The sequence below is a fragment of the Eulemur rufifrons genome, chromosome 3 (assembly GCF_041146395.1).
Source record: "Eulemur rufifrons isolate Redbay chromosome 3, OSU_ERuf_1, whole genome shotgun sequence".
Classification (NCBI taxonomy): Eukaryota; Metazoa; Chordata; class Mammalia; order Primates; family Lemuridae; genus Eulemur; species Eulemur rufifrons.
Genome location: NC_090985.1, coordinates 67,469,744 through 67,489,408, shown reverse-complemented (window position 1 = coordinate 67,489,408; position 19,665 = coordinate 67,469,744). Strand labels below are relative to the sequence as shown.

General features: G+C 33.2%; 1 protein-coding gene across 1 annotated transcript in view; it reads right to left on the bottom strand.

Moving 5' to 3' along the window:
* Positions 1–2,391: 2,391 nt before the first annotated feature.
* PIP4P2 (phosphatidylinositol-4,5-bisphosphate 4-phosphatase 2) overlaps positions 2,392–19,665 on the bottom strand; it is a 49,444-nt gene continuing 32,170 nt past the window's right edge. The window contains exons 5-7 of the mRNA XM_069466242.1: positions 15,263–15,315; positions 5,575–5,665; positions 2,392–4,387 (exon numbers count right to left, since the gene is read on the bottom strand). Of these exons, the coding sequence (XP_069322343.1) occupies positions 4,244–4,387; positions 5,575–5,665; positions 15,263–15,315 (288 nt within the window). The 3' untranslated portion in view covers positions 2,392–4,243. The remainder of the gene's footprint in view (positions 4,388–5,574; positions 5,666–15,262; positions 15,316–19,665) is intronic.

Here is a 19,665-nt window from a genome sequence, read left to right as displayed (position 1 = left end):
CCTTCCCATAATTTTATGTTAATTATTTAAAAGAAGGTAAATGTATGTGATAATAGTTTGTTGCATAAATTATAATGCTCTAAAATTGATGTTATTGGATACAATATCAAATCATGAAAAGATTTTTTAAACTAGAGTATTCCATTCTTTCGAAATGAATATTTTGATCAAACATTTTCTATTTTCTTCTACAGATGAGTTACAGACAATGAACAGCAGGGGGCACAAAACTCAAAAGTTATTCGCTGCAAAGTAAAGCGCAGTAAAATCTCATGTAGTGGAAAGCAGATCAATTTTGGAGGCAGACAGGCTGTTTTATTCCAGCTGGCTTCATCACATATAAGCTGAGTGACCTTTAATTATTTAACCTCTCTTAGCTTCTTCAATTGTAGAATCATAACTGTGACATGGAGATTAAACATGTAAGGTGACTCAAACACTAGAGCTTTTTTTTCATAGGTTATTACATATATGTATATGTATATACCAGAAACATACATTGAATAAATGAAAATTTAGATTTTATGGCAATTTATGGAGATCGTGAACATGGAAAAGGCTGTAGAGTTTTATGATAGCATATGAATGCAAGTATAGCCATATCAAAACTAAACAAAACAAAAGCTAAACAAAAAAAATGGCATTATTTACTCAAATACAATCATAGCTTTTTCTATATGTGAAATATGGATGCCAGAGAAAGTGTATATAAATGTGTGAGTATATTTTCAACATAGTGTAGTACAGTGTTTCTCAGGGTGTGATCCAGGAAAAGCCTACAACAGAATCATTTGGGAGTGATTGTTTTTAATGCAGATTCCTGTCCTACTCAAAAATCTACTTCTTCAGATCTATGAGAGTAGCCCCTCAATTTCCTGTGATAAAACAGAAACAAGAATACCATACTTGCTTCCTAGATTCCTGTGAATATTTAAACAGCATATGCTGTGAGGCTAGCACTGTACCTGACACATGCCATTATTAGGTTCCTTTCTTTGGTTCTAAAATGAAATATATCTATATATTTTATATACACACACACACACACACTCACAAATGACATGTTCCAGTATATCTGATTGTGATGTCATTTTTCTGCTCTTTTCTAAGAAGAACTAAGGCAATTTTTAGTACTTTGGACAGCAAGGGACAAGTAAATCCTTCCTTTTCTAATTAGTGGCTCTGGTATATTCTTTCAAATAACCTTTTCCCAGCACTTTTTATGTTCCCTAGGCACTGGAAGACATGTTCTACTTAAACACACAAAAACCTGAGTATAAAATTTCAAAAATTCAAATTTAATTAATTAAAAATTTTAGGTAATTCATATAGGACTAAGCTTAAATATGTATTTCTTGATGTTAAAATCTGTTTTATCAGTGAAATACACTGGCTTGGATTTTAGTAAATTTATTTTAAAATCCTTCAAGAATCAAAATAAAAATGTACAAATGCTGATGTAAGCATCACATATAATTCTTATTTACCAAGAGTAAAATTTACTCTTTAATTATTAATCTATTTCAAAAATAGAATAAAAATCATTATTCTCTCATCCATTATTCTCTCATCCATTACTCTCTCATTACCCAGAGATAACCACTCTTAACATTTTAGAGTTTAATTTTCCTTAGTTTTTTTAATACATACACATAAAATAATTTTTTTCTAAAAGTAGATCATACTCTATGCATCACATAATATTTTGTGAACCATTTCCAATTCAATAGATGAAAAATTTCATTATATTCTTAATGACTACCTGTTATTACATAGCATAGATATTACATCAATTCCATATTATTTGATTTTTGGACTATTTCTTGTTTTTAATCCCTATTATAAACAGAAATGTGATAAGCATCATTATGCATATATATCTGTTTCTTTATTCATAATACCTTTAGGATAAATTCTTAGGGATAGAATTATTAAGTCAAAGAATATGAATGTGTGTGTGTGTTTCCCCATATCCTCAACATTACAGGAATATTATTGCTTTTTTAAATTATTTGTTAATATGGTAAGTGAAAAATAGTATCCCTTTGTTTTAACTTACATTCTTTGATTATTAATAAGTTGAAAAAAAATGGTATTTATTTCCTATTGTATTTCTTTTTTGTGAATTGCTTTTTCATGTGTTTAGTCCCTTCCAATAAAGATTAAATCTTTCTACTATTTTGTAAATATCTTCATCAGTTTGTCTTTTGGCTTCACTTATGATTTTTGTTTATTTTGTCTTAATCATCCATTCTATCTATCCTTTCCTGTATGACTTCTTTTACATTCTACTTGAAAAGTCTTTCCTTAACCCAAGAAAAATATTATACAAATATCTACCTATACATTCTAGTACAAAATATAAAGTACAGTCCCAACTATATATAAGAATTTAAAATATCAATTCATTCATTTATTCATTCATGCATATTCATTCATGTATTTTGAGCACATATATGCTAGGCTGTACACTAGGAACTGTTCTAAGTGGGAATAAAGCAGTGAACAAGACTGCCAGGCTTCCTGCTCTCATGGATTTATATTTTAGAAGGAATATAATCATGTAGCATATAATTTAGTGTGGGAATCAAATCAATGTGGGAAAGAATGGATTATTCAATATACAATGCTGCTAATCATTAGGAAAAGAAAAAAATCATTCCACACCCACATCGAGTATATTACAAATGAACTTAAAACATATATTTTAAAAATAAAACCATGAAAATAGTAGAAAACATTAAGGAATATTATGTAAAGAAACGTACACATTCTAAAACATGAAAACTTAAGAGAAAGATCTCAAGGAAATTCTGAAGACATTATTTTTTAATGGAATAGAACAAGGTAAGTTTTGAACAATAATCTTTATTAGTGTATTTTCAAAGGAACATATAATCCTGAGCTACTGCATTGATACATTTATCATTTACTCTGTGAAGTTTACATGTATATTTTGCTCCAAATTCTCTGACGAATACATTTTTAAACTATTCAGGAACATAAATAATTTAAAATATTAGTCTTATCCCTGGAATCACCAATTAACTTACTCGGCTAATTCTATTACATTAAAGACTTTAGAATATTACTCCTCAATAAGCAATTTGTTTTTCAAAACTGCAAAGATGGGCAGTGCGAGAGCTGATTCCATAAATCCTACTGAATTCTTAGAAAACAATGTTGCTCTTTATCTGTGATCTATTTTCTTAAATAATTTGTATAATTATCTGATCAGTTATTTTTGAGAAGAATGGTAAGAGTACCTCTAACCTAACATTTTTGCTAGTGTAAAATGCCAAAGGCTCCCTTCATATACAAGTAGTACATAATTATCCCAATAAGAAAAATTTACCATGATGTAATGAAAGGAGCACAACCCTTAATCTTTGATTAAATTGGTTAAGTATTACAAAACATGTTATGTGAAATACTTCCTCCAGTCCCTATAAAGGAATACATACAGCTGATTAACATTAAATTCCATAAATCCAAACCAGATTTTTTATAACTGGTAAATGACAAAAATGAAAGACAAAAAGTCCTGTGATCTTGGAAAGAAGACATTTATCCAACATTTCCAACTGTGGACAAATAAATATTTTCATTCTTGTATTTTAAATTACTACCAAAATATTGTATCTTTCTACAAACAACAAAAAACAAGCATACAGTATCTAGAAATGTTTTTTTTCTCTGACAAGAATGTCAAGTCTTTGAAGGTACACTAAATTATTTTTCCTGAATAAGGTCACTATAATCTTAGGTTAAAGTTACTGTAAGCAGTTCAAGCAAAATGCATATTGCTTAGATTTTAAGCAAGCAATTTTGATACTGTTTAATTAAAATGTAAGTATAAATGTGAAACTATTGTAGAAACATTTATAAACACTTCTTGGTAATACTCACAGATCAGCCAGTAATGAAATAACTGATTTAAAAATAATTAAAGGCTGCTATTATATGTAATGTTTGGTAACAAATCCAAAAATATCTTTAAGAGATGTAAAAGAACATGAAAACACAGCTTTATTATTCCAATTTGAAATCCTAGCAGCAAAACAAACTATTTGCATATAATGTAGTGCAATGAGCATTTGTTCATAAAAGACTCCCAAAGTCTTGAAACTATTATACATAAATCAGAATGGAATCCATTAGGATAAATAATTTAAAGATGTCCAGAGTAGCTTATCAAGAACTGCTAGACACTCTCACCTGCATCACTGAATCATAAGCAAGCTTATGCAAAACTGTGTTCTGGATAACTGACTCTTATGGCTCCCCAGTAACAAGCTCGGATAAGGCAGATCAAACCTAAGAGATAAGCTATTGCCCAAGAAACATAGGTTGCATGAAATCTCCTTGCAAAATCTTGGGTGCCAACCTAAAACAAAAAGCAATATAAAAACAAAATATTAGAAACTTTAAAAAAAAGTTTGCTTACAGAACTTGTGTTTTTATGAAATATATCCCCATACTAAAGCCACAAAGTCTTTATATAATAAAATGAGAGTAGGTATATCTGTTAACTATACCTGGCAGACAATACTAATACTTATATGAAGTATAAATTTTATGAAGTAAACAAAAAAGCACATTAAAATATGTTATCTTTAAAAGGAGTTTAATCTATGTAACTTCTTCCTCCCATGGGACACAGTAGGACATTGCTAATAATATGGGACCAGGTGTACTAACTGAAGAACAAAGGAGCATAAAAAGTAAATGGCAGCAAAACAGATCAGTTCCTTCCTCTTCTGGCATAATCCCGATGCTAACTGCTTAGCTTCAGTCTCCTCTCAAAATAAGCCAGCCATCTTCATACTGGTAGTAAATCTCTGCTTGACTTGGATAAAGACAAGAATGATCTTTTAGATCTCTCCGCAGTTGAAAGAATGTTGTTCTGAATATAAGATACCCTGTGGCCAAGCAAAATTTGTTCTGGAACTAAATAAAAACAAACATGCTTTTGTTAAATAGATTCTAAAGTCCCCAATGGCAAGGGGACATCAGAGGCGTCTAAAGACATGATTTCACCTGCATGGGGAAGTTCCATTAAAAACAGGTCCATGGGGTGAGTGTGGTGACTCAGGCCTGTAATCCTAGCATTTTGGTAGGCTGAGGCAGGAGGATTGCTTGAGGCCAGGAGTTCAAGACCATCCTGAGCAAGAGTAAGATTCTGTCTCTATAAAAAAATAGAAAAACTTGCTGGACGTAGTGGCATGTGCCTGTAACCCCAGCTATTAGGGAGGCTGAGGCAGAATTGCTTGAGCCCAGGAGTTTAAGCTTACAGTGAAGTATCATGACACCACTGCACTCCAGCCTGGGTGACAGAGCAAAATCCTACCTCTAAAACAAAAACAAAGCAAAACAAAAAAACAAAAACAAGAGCAAAAACCCAGGTCAAAGGATTGAGTTTCTGATTGCCCATAGTTCTTCAGAAGTTTTAGGGCCTGACAATGCCGAAGAGGCAGCCTCTTCAGGGATCGCTGAAGGTTGTCCCAGGCCTCATCACTGACTGTTGTTGATAAAGTTGAGAGGAAAGATTTGTAATAACAAAGTAATACTCACAGTTAATCCAACTCCAATGAAAATACATATCATTCCAATGGTAATATATGCACAGCAGCGTCTTCGCGGAAGTGCACTACCCACTGAGGAGCTGCCAATTCACGAAAGCAAAAGAGAACATTAAGTATTTACATAAAGATTATCCATTTCATCTTGGTGAATGCTTGTCCACGGATTTAATAACATTATGTTCTATACTTTTATTCATTTCTTCAACTTTATAGATAAGAACATGCATAAAAATGTCATTTTTAATGAGTGACAAAATCATAAATGGTGAATTTATGATATTATTGTGGCTTTACATGAAGTTCAAGCCTTGCTTATTGATAATATCCACAAAAATCCATTGTGGTCCCTAATAATCTTCCGAGATAAAAGTCTATTTCCAAAAAATCTATTCTAGAATGGAAAATCAGGGCTATATTACAAATAGCATTTCATTTTTTTCACAGTTATAACAATATGTGTTTAGTGTAGAAAATTTGGAAAATAGAGTAAAGAATAAAAAGGGAAAGGAAAATTACCTATAATCCCACTACCATAAAATAGTCACTCAACATTTTGGTATATTTTCTTCCAGGCATTTTTTTTTGTAACTTACCAATGTATAACATGAATTTTCCTATGTCATGAAGTATTCTCAAACTGGAATTCTAATGCATGAATATAACATAATTAACCAATTCTCTACTATTGTACACTTAAAATGTTTTCATCATTATAAATAATCCCAGAAAAGCATCATTTAAAAACATTGTTCTTATTTTTCATCATTTTTTTAAGGCTATTTTTTTTAGAATTAGGATTACAAAGTTAATCAGGTTAAACTTTTTAAAATCTTTTAATACAGACTGCCAAAAAGCCTCTAGGAAATTCATAAAAGCGAATATTGCTACCATCCTTCTCAATTGAAATTCCAAATCCAATAGTATTTAGCTGTCTCCACTTCTAATTTTGGTAATTTTCAAAATGATACAAGTATAGCAGAGCTCAAACAGCCAAATTAGCACTTTCTTCTGTGTCTAAATGTATTTATTAACACATACCATATGCCAGACACTGTGTTAGTGAATGACATAATGAAGTATCTGATTCACCTTTGTGTGGCCAGTGACAATATCATGCCTAACACAGTATTCTCTCAAGGAATGGCTGCTGCATAAGTAAAATAACAGGCATAATTTAGAAATGTGCTATTCCAAAGAGATCAATTGTGCATAAAAATTATATCCTTTAATTCTCAAATATTTTTAAAAATTGATGAAATTTGCTACAAAAATACATCATAAAGTTTCCTGAGTACTTGAACCTAAACATAAATATCTGGATAACATAGGGCCATCATTAATGACTGTACCGTACAGCTTGCTATCTGGAATTTCTAGGGCATGTAGGATTCGTTGCCTTTATGTTACATTTAGTCTTAGACCATTTTTGGCTTTCATTCCTATACATCCATTTGGTGGATTTTCCTGCCTTAGACCTCACAGCTGATTGTCATTTCTTATTACTATCTGTGTATCTGCCTCTTCTAATCTCTAATCTACCATGCATTAGAAGCCAACTAAGCTTATTAGAATCAAGTATTGAATAAATCAAAGGTTCTAAGTGAATATTAGAGCAGTTTTTCTGTGAGCCAAGAGAATACACTTCAGAATATTAATTTCAATGCATGAATTCTGCTTAGAAAATCCATGCCCTTTTTTATCACTCAACTTAAACAGTCACTACTTCTGAGAAAAGAAATAACCTACTGCTACACTACAACTCAAGTGCCATCTCATCACAGGGATAAGGCAATGACCAACAAGGACGTACTGCATGAATAACAAAATTTCTTACATATTTAATACATATGTAATATCTATATGTAACATATAGTATTGTTTTGCATGTGTTAAAACTTTATGTGTTTGTGTTAACTGTATGCTTCTGTGACTCACCCTTTTTATTTGCATAATACTCTACATGAGCCTTCCATAATATGTGAAGATCTAATTCATTCATTTCACAATTATCTTTCATAGATTTGAAAATTCTTAGAGATTATCTCTTCAAAATGCACCTATCCCATTCTCTACTTTTTTCTTTCTAGATCAGACATATATTAGACACCCTAGAATATATGTTCTCTTAATCTTACTTTCATCTTTGTCACTCTTTGCTGGATTCTGGCTAGTTTGCTTACCTCTATCTTCCAATCCACAACTTTAGTCTTCAGCTTTACCTGATCTGCTCTTTAACCTGTCAATTGCATATTAATGTCTATAATATTTAACTTCTAGAAGTTCTATTGTTTCTTTTTAAATATATCTAGTTTTTTAAAATATTTGAGACAATTATAGATCCACAAGCAGTTGTAATAAATAATACAGAGAGATCTCATGTACCTTCACCCAATTTCCCCAATGGTAACATCTTGTAAAACTAAAATATAATATTATTAATAGGATATTAATGTTCATACAATCCACCAATATTAAAATTTCTCATTTTACTTACATTCATGTGTATATGTATGTTTTTAATTTTATACAATTTTGTCACATGTGTAGGTTCACGCATCTCTCACCACAGTCAAGATACAGAACAGTCTATCACTGCAAGGATCCTTTTATAACCACACCCTCCTTTCTGCCAACTCCACATTTTGTGCCCACTACACCACCATTACCTGCTGCCATTTCAAAAATTTTATCATTCTAAAAATGTTACATAAATGAAATCTTATTGTCGGTAACCTCATGTGACTGGTTTTTTTCACTCAGCACAAATTCAATCCATCCAAGCTGCTGCATATGTCAAACTTGCTGCAAACACTCGTGTACAGGCTTTTGTGAGTATTGTGAGTACCCGGTCATTTTTTAATGGTCTCTTATTTGGATTCTCTTATTTTTATTTTTTAAAATAGCTTAGACATAGTTATAATATATTCTGTATCAAATAATTGTAAATCTGAAATCTTTAGGAATCTAATTTTGTTGTTTTTTTATCAATGCTGATTATGCTATGGTATCTTGTTTCCTCATATGGTTAGCAATTTTTGTGGAAGACTTATTTTGGCAGATCTTAATATAAGAAATCCTGCTGTGCATAGGTTAGGGGCACCTTCATCCACAGAGAATTTTTATTTGCTTTTCGCAGGTTCCCTAGAGTGATACCATCCTAAACCACTTTAAACAGATTACTGGGACCTAAGTTTTTCTAGACCTTATAAATGACATAAAATATAAATCTAAATTCACTGTTCTTATAAATTCACTTTGTAATCTTCCTTTTCCGGTGGATTTTTTTTTCCTGACCTGCTCTTCTCCTGGAGAATAGTACTTCAAGGACTTTATTGGACGGGAGCGGTACTCCAACCCCTCTAACTTCTGCGAGGCCAATGCTTTCCCTCTCTTTCTTTGCCTGAACACTAAAACCCAAGGTTCTAGGTTCTTAGTATTTGCAAATATCCTCAGAATATCCCTGGTTGTAATTTCATTTTCATTTTTGGTCCCTAGGGATTTTCTTAACTTTCATATGAGCTGGGCTATGCATTTACAATGATGTGAAAGTCAAGGGCATATACAAAGATGTTGACAGTGAATCTCCAAGAGGAAAAGATCATTCAATGTTCCCAAACATCTAACTATTCACTCTTCAAATTATCAACCTTCCTTTTATAAAAATACTCTATGAAATACTAGGATTATGACAGACACCTGGAAAATGCTAATAGCTAGTGCTATACAAATTCATAAGGGGAAAAGGTGTCAAGGAATGTTCTTGCTATTATAATTTTCAGAGGAGTTGGCCAGGAAAGGATTTATTAGGTGGGGCTTAAAGGATAGAGTAAGATATGAATAGATGAGAGAGTAAGTCATTTTAGCTGATAACAATAGCATTGTTCAGGTATGAAAAAGAATTGTTCGATGAACAAGCAGCAAAATAAACTTTCTGTCAGAGAAAGTTTCTGCGGATGAGTAGTAGAAGCAAGCGATGTTTTAGCTAATTTAATTTGTGAGGGTAAATAGGTATTTTCCAGGTAGATGGGGATGAAGATGGGATTAGCCAGGCCATTTTAGGCCTAGCAGGATAAGATTCAGAGACAGAAGCAAGAAACTGTATAATATGTTTATGGAAGTAGAAGAATTTGTTGAGGCTGGGAGATAGAGGGTTGTGTGTAGAGATGAAGGAAAACAAAGATACTACCAGAGAAATTAGGCAAAGACTTGAAACTGGAGGGCTGTATATACTTTGCCTATGGTTTGATTTTAGATTTTAGGCAGTGGGCCTATAGTAAACCGCATGGTACATTTATGGCAAGCAAATTCTTTTGGTTTTATTCTGAGTCCTTCCTCAGAATACTTTATATGGCATTAAATTGACACACCTATGATAACAATAGAAATGGCACCTTCTTGGGTTGTGCAATAAACAACCTGCATAACTACATGCCATGACCATGAATTTGGGAACTACTAAAAGATCTAAAGCCAGAGAGTTTAAAATGATATATGCACTTAGGGACTAATATTCTCGTAAATGGATAAAGAACTGCAAAGTTGAAGGTCAAGAGATAAATTAGAAAACCATTGCAGTGGTCTTCAGAGGGATGCTGAAAGCATGAACTGAAGTAGGAATAGTGAGAATAAAAGCATAGAATTGAAATGTCAACAGACAGAACAGATAGGACATTACCATCTGAACATGGAGAATGATGAAAACATACACTTAGATTTCTGGCTTGGTCAGTTGGGCAGATGGGATAACACTAATATATTATATATAACAAATAACATTATTATATAATATACAACATATATAATATATCATAATGTTGTATATTAATCAACATGCAAGAAAGATTACAGAGTGAAGTGAGGAAGTTGGCCAGGTTGTGTCTGAAATGACTATGAAGTATCAGGTTGAAGTAACCATAGGCAAGATAGTGAATAGAGATTGGTTTATTTATATCTGAAGCTCCAAAGAAAGATCTGGGGTGATTTAATGGCATATAAATAACATAGGAACACAAAAGAAAACACAGATGTAGTGTGATTAAGTTCCAACCCTGGCAAACAGCAATATTTAACAACTTAGAAAAGGAAATGAAGCCAACAAAGGAATGTTCTGAGAAGTGGGAGAAACCCAAGAGAAAGGTATCTGGAAACCAGGAAAAGAACAAATTTTAAGGAAAAACCCTAGTGTATTAGTCAGGGTTCTCCAGAGAGGTAGAACCAATAGGAGATAGGTAGGTAGGTAGGTAGGTAGATGGATAGATAGATGAGAGGCAATTTATTAGGGGAATTGGCTCTGCGATTATGGAAGCTGAGAAGTCCTATGCCAGGCTGTCTGTAAACTGGAGACACTGGAATGCGGGTAGCGTGATTCAGTCCAAGTCCAAAAGCCTCAGAATCAGGGAAGGTGCTGGTGTAATTCTCAGTCTGAGGTTGAAGGCTTGAGGACATGGAGGACTGCTGGTATAAGTCTTGAAGTCCAAAAGCCAAAGAGACCTGGGGTTCTGCTGTCCAAGGGCAGGAGAAGAGTATTCAAGCTCCAGGAGAAAAGGAGAGGAAATCACCTTTCCTCGGCCTTTCTTTTTTCCTATCCAGGTCCCCAGCCAATTGGATGGTGTGTGCCCACATCAGAGGTGGGTCTTCCCCACTCAGTCCATCCACTCACACACCAGTCTCCTCTAGAAACACCCTCACAGACATATCTAGAAGTAATGCTTTACGAGTTCTCTAGGTATTCCTTAATCTAGTCAAGTTGACACCTAAAATTAACCATCACACACCCAGGATAATCAACAGAACCAAATGTTATAGAGAAAACAAGCAAGATGAGGACCAAACTATCAGAATTTGTAATTGGGATATGAATTTCGTCAGAGCAAATTCAGTGGCCTAATGGGGACTGATAGCTAATTGTGCTTTACTCCAGAGGGAATGGGATGCCATAATCAAATGGAGACATAATCCTTGGAAAGAAGAGACCTGCATCCCTCTGAGAAGAGGAAATGAGTAAGCATAGACATAGACAAGTTTATGGGTAGGGAGTGTAAAAACAAAGGAGCTCACAGACAGCCTCAATTGTCTTAGAGAGATAGGAGGCAACTCATGGGCTGAGACTGGAAGAGTTGGGGATACTGAGGTAGAGGTTTAAGATAAACAGTGAATATCTAGAACAGCTGTTTGGGGGAATGGAGGAGGCAGTTAATCAAAGACACAAAAAAGGAATATAGAGTAAGGGTTTAGCTAAAATGTAAAGCTACACATTTGTAAAGAGCTAATCAATATAGAATTTTTTCAGCTCTCAGTTGTCTTGGTAAAGAAAAGGAGAAGCCATGGCCACATTGATCCAAGATTGCTGATTGGAAAAGTAGATACATAGGATGAAGACTCAGCCAATCTGGCAACCTGGGACTCTCCTTATATTTAATATGTTCAAGATGAATTTATCATCATCAGCCAGGCACATTTCTTCTAGATACTGCATTCCCTATCTTAGTAAATGGTTCTACAGCCTCTCAGAAATAAGGTCATCCTTGACCCCAATCTCTCTCTCTTATCCCTTCACATTCAATCCTCTCTATTCGATTTCCTTAGTAGCACATCTACACAGGTAGCTACCTGTGAACCATCCCACCCTCTTTTTCACATAATTCCCACTCATCTTTCATTACTTAGTTCATATATCACTCCCTCCTCAAAACCCTTTCTCATACTCCCTTTCCCTACAACCTGAATTAGGTATTCTACATAGCAGAGCATGCTGGCCATACCTCTTGCAAAGCACTAAAAACTTTATTGTAATTGTCTATTCTCCTTCCAGTGCCCACAAGACTAAGTTCCTTGAAGTCAAGATTACATCTTTTATTTCAAGTACCCCATACCTAGCACAAACCGTTTGATGAATTGATGCATAACTATAAAAGATAGCACTAAATGGCAAAATAAAAGGACATTTGAGAGTAGGAGTCTATCGTGTAAAAAGGTAGAAGGTGATTCACAAAGGAGTACAAGAGTGATGTAAAAGAAATGATATTCAGTGATAATTATCATGAATTAAATCAGTGTCTCTACTAGTCTTAGGTCCCTTATAATATTTGCATGGAAATATAGTCCAAGCTATATTTCAGAACACTAGGACTATTTAATACATCTTGAGTCCAGCGGTGGCCACAAGCTGCCCAGTTAAAAGAAAACATTGCCTTCAGCCTCAATAGTCCCAGCTACTTCAGGAAACAGTGCTGGATGAGAGAAAATGCTCCCTTCATCTTTGGAATTCTGGGGGAAACTTTCCCCATACATTTTGTGAAATAAGCACATGACACATTTGTCTGACAGTAATAATTTAGTAATTCCTGGGACTTAAAAATAATTTTAGGATATTTGTGCTTAAAGAAATAAAATTCAGTCTCAGAATCTTAATCCAACAGATGACCAATTATTTTGTTACGAAAAAAAATTCAAAAAAAAAAAGAAATCTAGATAGCAATTAGGAGTGTTCATGTGACAACAGTGTCTGCACTCAAGTAATGAAAGTCCCAAGTCCTCCCATGTTTAGCATGTGACTCCCGTTCTACAAACCTTCCTCTCAGAATAATGTTTAAGCTGATTTAGTCTATGTGAATTTCTATGTAAGTTGTTCCCTAAGTAGCTGAGACAAATTCTTCTTCATATTAATACGCGGCCTTGTGATGTTTTAACAAATCACAGAGTATCTAGACATTCAATACTTCTTTATTATTAGCAAAAATATTGCCATTGTACTAAAATAAGCAAGCCCCTTGAGCAAAAATCTTTAACCTCTCTTAACAGTTCCTCATCTGTAAAATGAAGATAATAATCCCTGTATTCCAGAATTGGTGTAACGATTACAGCTAGTGCATATGTGTATATAAAGCAACTATCACTGCGCTTAGCACACAGTCTGCTAACCACAAGAAGTCTCTGCTTTTTATTTTCTATACGTTTTTTCAATCCAATTTAATGTTCTCAGTAAAAATATTTGCAATTTAATTTTGTCCATTTTTGTGAAAACACAGATAATTGACCGAAATACTTATCATTCACATGTATAGTCATATACATTGCAGGAAGAGTGTGGGTATGTCCCTCAAATACATATGTATTTTCCTCTTTACTTATTTAGGGTTAGCCACTTTGTTCCTCCATATACATACTTCTACTAGATTCAATAAATTTAAGAATTTGAATGATTAATTTCACAAATAAAAAAGAAAATATCTGTTCTTTAGAAGCTAAAATATGCTGAAAAGAAATAATTCTCATAAGGCTGTATTTAGTTGGAATGAGATCTAGCAGAGATAGAGATATTTTGTTACACATACTCTACTTTCCAAACACTTTTTAATTATTTTCTCCTAGAAACCATGCTTGGCATCTCTGGACTCTCAAAGTAGATAAGGTATTTATATCATACTAAGACCACACAAATTAAAGTATGATCCCATATTTTCAATTATAAAAATTGAATTGTCAAAACATTCAGTTTAACTTCCTCTGGTTAAATTGTAATTCACAAATATAAATGGCAAACAGAAGAATTTTTTAATTAAAAGGATATTATCAGAATAGATGCTGTGCAGGAAAGAATATAACAGACCTGGGACTGCTATCCTTAGAAAGCCCTGCTTGTACGGTTAGCCCTTAGCTGGCATCTGAGAACTTAGATTTTGGGAGAGTTCCCACTATTCCTTAACTGATAAGAGTGGCTTATTATGTCTAAATTGTTTGTGTAAACAATATGGTTTGTGCTAAACAACTGCTTTCCTTCTGGGAATGTGGAATTTTGGTATGTGCTAGGTAGTAGGTGACCAGCTCCAGTAGAAACCGTGGGCACTGAGCCTCTAAAGAGCTTCCCTGGTAGATAACATTTTACATATGTGCTAACAACTCATTGCTGGAGTAGTCCAGTAGGAAAGGACTATGGAAGCTTGTCCTGGCTTCCCCCAGACTCTGCCCCATGTGTCTTTTCCCTTGACTGATTTTGCTTTGGCACACTTTTGCTGTAATAAATCATGTCTATGAATACAACTATATACAAATTCCTATAAATCCTCCTAGAAAATCAAGGAATCTTGGGAATCTTCCCCCAACACACCTACCATAAAATGTCTTTAATCAAAATGTCTTATGTTATTTCCCATTTTTATATTGCCTTATGTTATTTTCCTTAGGTACACCATTTGAGAATAGAGAGAAAAAGACTGAATCGTTAAGATAGACAAATAATTATACAAACTTTGCTGTCAGTGATAATTTTATTAGACAAGAAATGAAAAAGGCTAATAACCACCTAATTATGCACTCTAAAACAATTTGGATTTTCCCCTAGATTAGAGCCCATTTTATAAAAATAAACTTTAGATTATTTGTGATAGATTGTAACCTCTTAGAACATTTGAAAATCCTCACCAAGTTACTGATAATTTTAGCAATTTCACTTTCTTAGAAACTGATTTCCCTTTAGGGAATGATAATCAAGGAATCATTTTAATTTCAAAATGGAATGTATCAATTAGTTTAAGGATGATTTTTAGTCTTAAAAACCATAAATGTATTAAGCATGCATTCATTCCATAGCATGTCTTAAAATCAAAATCTGCTTGGGTATTCTGAACTCTAAATAGTTCTCAAGTATTTAATAGTATTTCCAATGATAGGGAACTTACATTTTTTTGCAGTGTGGGCATTTTGCCAGAGTGTTGAACCTCAGTTCCATCCACTGTAAAATAAATAAAGAGAGGAATTGAAAAGAAAAACAACTGAAAACTATCCAATCTGATAAAATGTTTCTTTTAGTTTAAATGTCATCAGGGATCACAACAGAAGTAATTACCTTCTCATAGTTCCGTGAGCTTTTCCCTCCAACACTTCCCTCCTCCTCTCTTAAAATAAAAATACAGTTTGTGATCTCCCTCGGAAACAGTTCCCATGACTTTTCCAAGGTTCTGACGCAATCTAGGTTGCTTTACAATGAAAACTGAATGTAATGCCGTAATTAGGGTCATCTCTTTCGGCTGTAAGTCTCAGTTCACCTCCAGGGAATAAAAATATATTTTATGTACCTTCAAAGTCATTTTTCCTTTAAGTCTTGAGGGTTAGCCTTTTAAATACTTGAATATTTAGATTCATTACTAAAATGCAACTATTTATTCTACTTATGTGGGAAAAGCACAAAGTACATAAACAAATTAGATATAGGTAGAACTAAAGTCATGGAACTGCTTCCTGTTCTGTCCTTTGTCACATGATGGGACAAAAACACACTACTTCTAGGGTACAATTTTCTCTTTAAATTTTCTTCACTGTAAGTGTAAGAGAATGTGCAATATAAATTTAAAGTAAACCTTAATCCCATAAAATATACTTACAAAATGGCTTTCCAACAACCTTCCATCTTATTTTTGTATATGCCTTCTCATAAGGATATTTTCTTTATAGTTTTAGGGGAATTTCTTTAAGTACTTTAGCAGTTCTATCATCAAAACAAATCCTTTATTAAAATTAACTTTGTTTGGGACTCTAGTTCACCTCTTTTTCCTTCTAGAAGGCTCAGATTCTAGGTAAAGTGAGGTTTCAATAATTTATGCATCCTCAAATGTTTTAATTTTTTTGAAAACATCTGATATACACTTTTTTTCTTTTTACTTTTTCTTTTATAATTAGATTTAAGAAAAGAACAAACAGATCTGGGTTTCCTGGACTCCTTTTTCTTCATTTTTATTTTAAACCTCATGAAATTTAGTTAACCTTGATATGATCTCTCATAGTCACAGTAGGAACAGATAGTCCCGAGGTAAAGAAAACAGAAATGAAACTTTACAGGAAAGCTCACTCTTAAAAATGATTCTTTTTCAACATCTGCGACTGTCAACCCAAAGGCACATTTTTGTTCAAGCAGCAGCAAATATTTCTCTTATTACTTATACTGTGTAACAAGTTGATATAGTTCAAAGTTACTGTTAGTGAAAATTCTATAATTTTTTATTTCATGTGCTGAGCAGAGATTTATATAGATTTCTACAGAAATTGGTATAGAATATTAAGTAATAAAAGAATAAAGAAATATTATAATATTAAGTGCTTTTTTGTGTTTATGTAATAGGTTTAGGATAGTTGCTAAACTTTGTAATATCATTTCAAATGTTATCTATAAATAACATATTTAAGTGTTTCATAGTTAAAAGAAACAAATGATATGAGAAAGCAACTACAAAAACTTGGAGTCAAGAGTAACCCAAATCCAAGACTTAAGGTTAACACACTGGCATAGAAATTCTAGAATTTTAGACAATCAACCTAAGGAGATTATTTAGTCCAGTATTATCATTTTATAGTGTTCTTCATTTTAGCACAAATTATGGGTGGTAAAATAAATTATAGCTGATAAACAGCTGAGACTTTATTGTGTAATTAGTAAATTACACAGCCAGCATCCTAACACATCTGGTTTTGTCATTGTCTCCAAGTACTCCCTTAAATGCAGCAAACTACGAGCAGAAAATCCATCTATTATTAGAAATAAATTTGTCATAATCTATTCAAATGAATGCAAATACCTATGCTTTTGAAAATAGGTGAACTTACTATTGTTCTCCTATCTAAAATCCTTCCCCTGAACTCACGAAATTTTATTGCCAGACTTTGGCATTTCGATAGATAAAAAATCTTATGTCTATCAGAAAGATTAAAAGCAATTTCTCTAAAACTCAATACTTTTTAGTACAGGTCTTCCAATATTTGATTTCTAACTATTTTATGTAACAAATGAACTTAATTTTCACAAGATCTATTTTGCGACTAATATTAGAAGACACATAAAAAGTTATACAGCTTAAAACTAGCACCCTGATGGAAAAAATATATATATGTATATATATTAATGGATTTAATAGGCACTGGTAACACTTTGAAGTATGTTCAAAACTGCTGTCCCTCTCTGCTATAGTACCAAACCATCTGTCCCTGTGTCCAAGCGAAGAAAATTTGCCCACTTCAGGGCAAAATTTGAATGATTATCTATAATTCAGTCACATATTGTGAGCTGTGTTAGTATTTATTAAATTGGTTTCCCTGATCATCACCTAAATACACATCTGGGAACGACACCAATCGGATATCAGACTGAGGTGGGGGGTGGGGGGAGGGGATGGGTGTATGCCTACATAATGAGTACATTGCGCACCGTTTGGGGAATGGTCACGCTTGAAGGTGCTGACTCGGGGAAGGGGGGGTGGGGAAGGGAGGGATATATACCTACATGATGGGTGCAACTCGCACTGTCTGGGGAACAGACACGCCTGGAGCTTTGACTTGGAGGGAAAGGCGGTACATGGGCAACGTATGTAACCTGCAATTCTGTATCCCCCATAATAATAAGATGAAATAAACAAAAAGAATAACAACCTCTCAGAGACTGATTAACAAAAACATTTCCATATGCCTTTCATCAGCAGAGAGAGCACAAGCCCCCCGAAAATGCAATATTAAACTCTGCTGTTCACTTGTATTAAGAAATTTCTTTACATTTATGGAGGACTAGCTGAAGGTTAAATATTTATTTTATTCTTCTGAGAAACTATTTTTCAAACAATGCCCCTCAAAACACTACTCTGGGTAGATGATCCACTCAAAATGGTTTGGAGGATAAAAAATCTTTGGACATGCAATGTGAAAAATCCCTTTTGAATATTTACAATGATGCATGTTATTAATAAAAGTGCTACAAAATACTCCTGTAAAAAAATTCTGTTTATTTTCTTTTTATCCTAGCAATTCCCAATGATCATGGAACTCTTTACTCACATAACATCTATTATTAACCTATAAAATTAATGTGCCATTGAATACACTTTGGAAAACACAAATCGAGGTTTTTTAAACTTTATCCAGGGTTCCAGCTAGGCTGTGAAATGAATTGTGTGAATGGTTTGAATTCCTAACAAATTTAACTTTAGCATTATAACACTGATATATGAAAAGATGTTATTATAAACAGAAGGATGCTATGAGAATATAGAGGTTAGTCTCTGGCTTGCATATTACTTTAGTAATTTTCTTCTGGCGGAAGAAAAACTAAATTATTATACATTTTTTTGAATAATAAAAACCATACCACATACAATAGTTCTTTTATCTTAATCTATGGGAGAATTCTCTCTTTGATCTCAGTATTTCAGCCAAGTTTTCCTGTGTGATCTTTTTGTTAAAATATCACGAATATCTTGTAAACAGATCACGTTTTCCTCTTTCCATTGACTCTAGAAACTCACCTAAGATTCAGCCTAATTTTATCAATTGTACAGGACTAAATACTATACATATTTGTATTCTTAGGTATGACTTCATGTTATTTTTCTCCCCTATTTTTTAATTCTTCTTGATTTTTTTCATATTTTATTTTCAATCTTATTAAACTTAATGTAACTTGTTTCAATTGCTTTTGGGCCTTGCAACCCAAGGCCAAAACAAAGTAGGGAATAAATAAAGAAATTATCCCAACAGTTAAAAGTTTGAAGGGCAAAGAACATACTACAAAGGATATAAGATTATTCATGATCAGCATAATGATGATATGGCTGCAAGTCAGAATTAAGAGCTTTGCAGGTCATGTACTCTTCATAACACTGAGCATCTCTCATTAATCTGAAACTTTCAAAAGCAATACCCACCCTATAGTTATGACCAGTGTTCCCCTAATTGCCAAAAATTTTGTTTTCCAGAAATTTTGAAATCACCTTTAAATACCATATTTTAATCCAAAACATCCTTTCTTGCTAAAGAATTAACGTTTTCAATCATAATCACTATGTTAATATAATAATATGATTCACTTGCCTGCACTGAATATTAAATAAGAAAGAGACAGTTTTTAGAAGTTAGTGTCAGGCTTGCATATTACTTTAGTAATTTTATTCTGGGGAAAAATATCTAAATGTATAAGTTATATTTAAAAATACTAAAAACCATAGCATATACATATCTGTCTAAATTCTCAATTTGGATCCTTTTCTAGAATTCACTGCCAGATAATTCCAAAAAATTAAATATAAGCCTTTTTAACAGTTGTCTT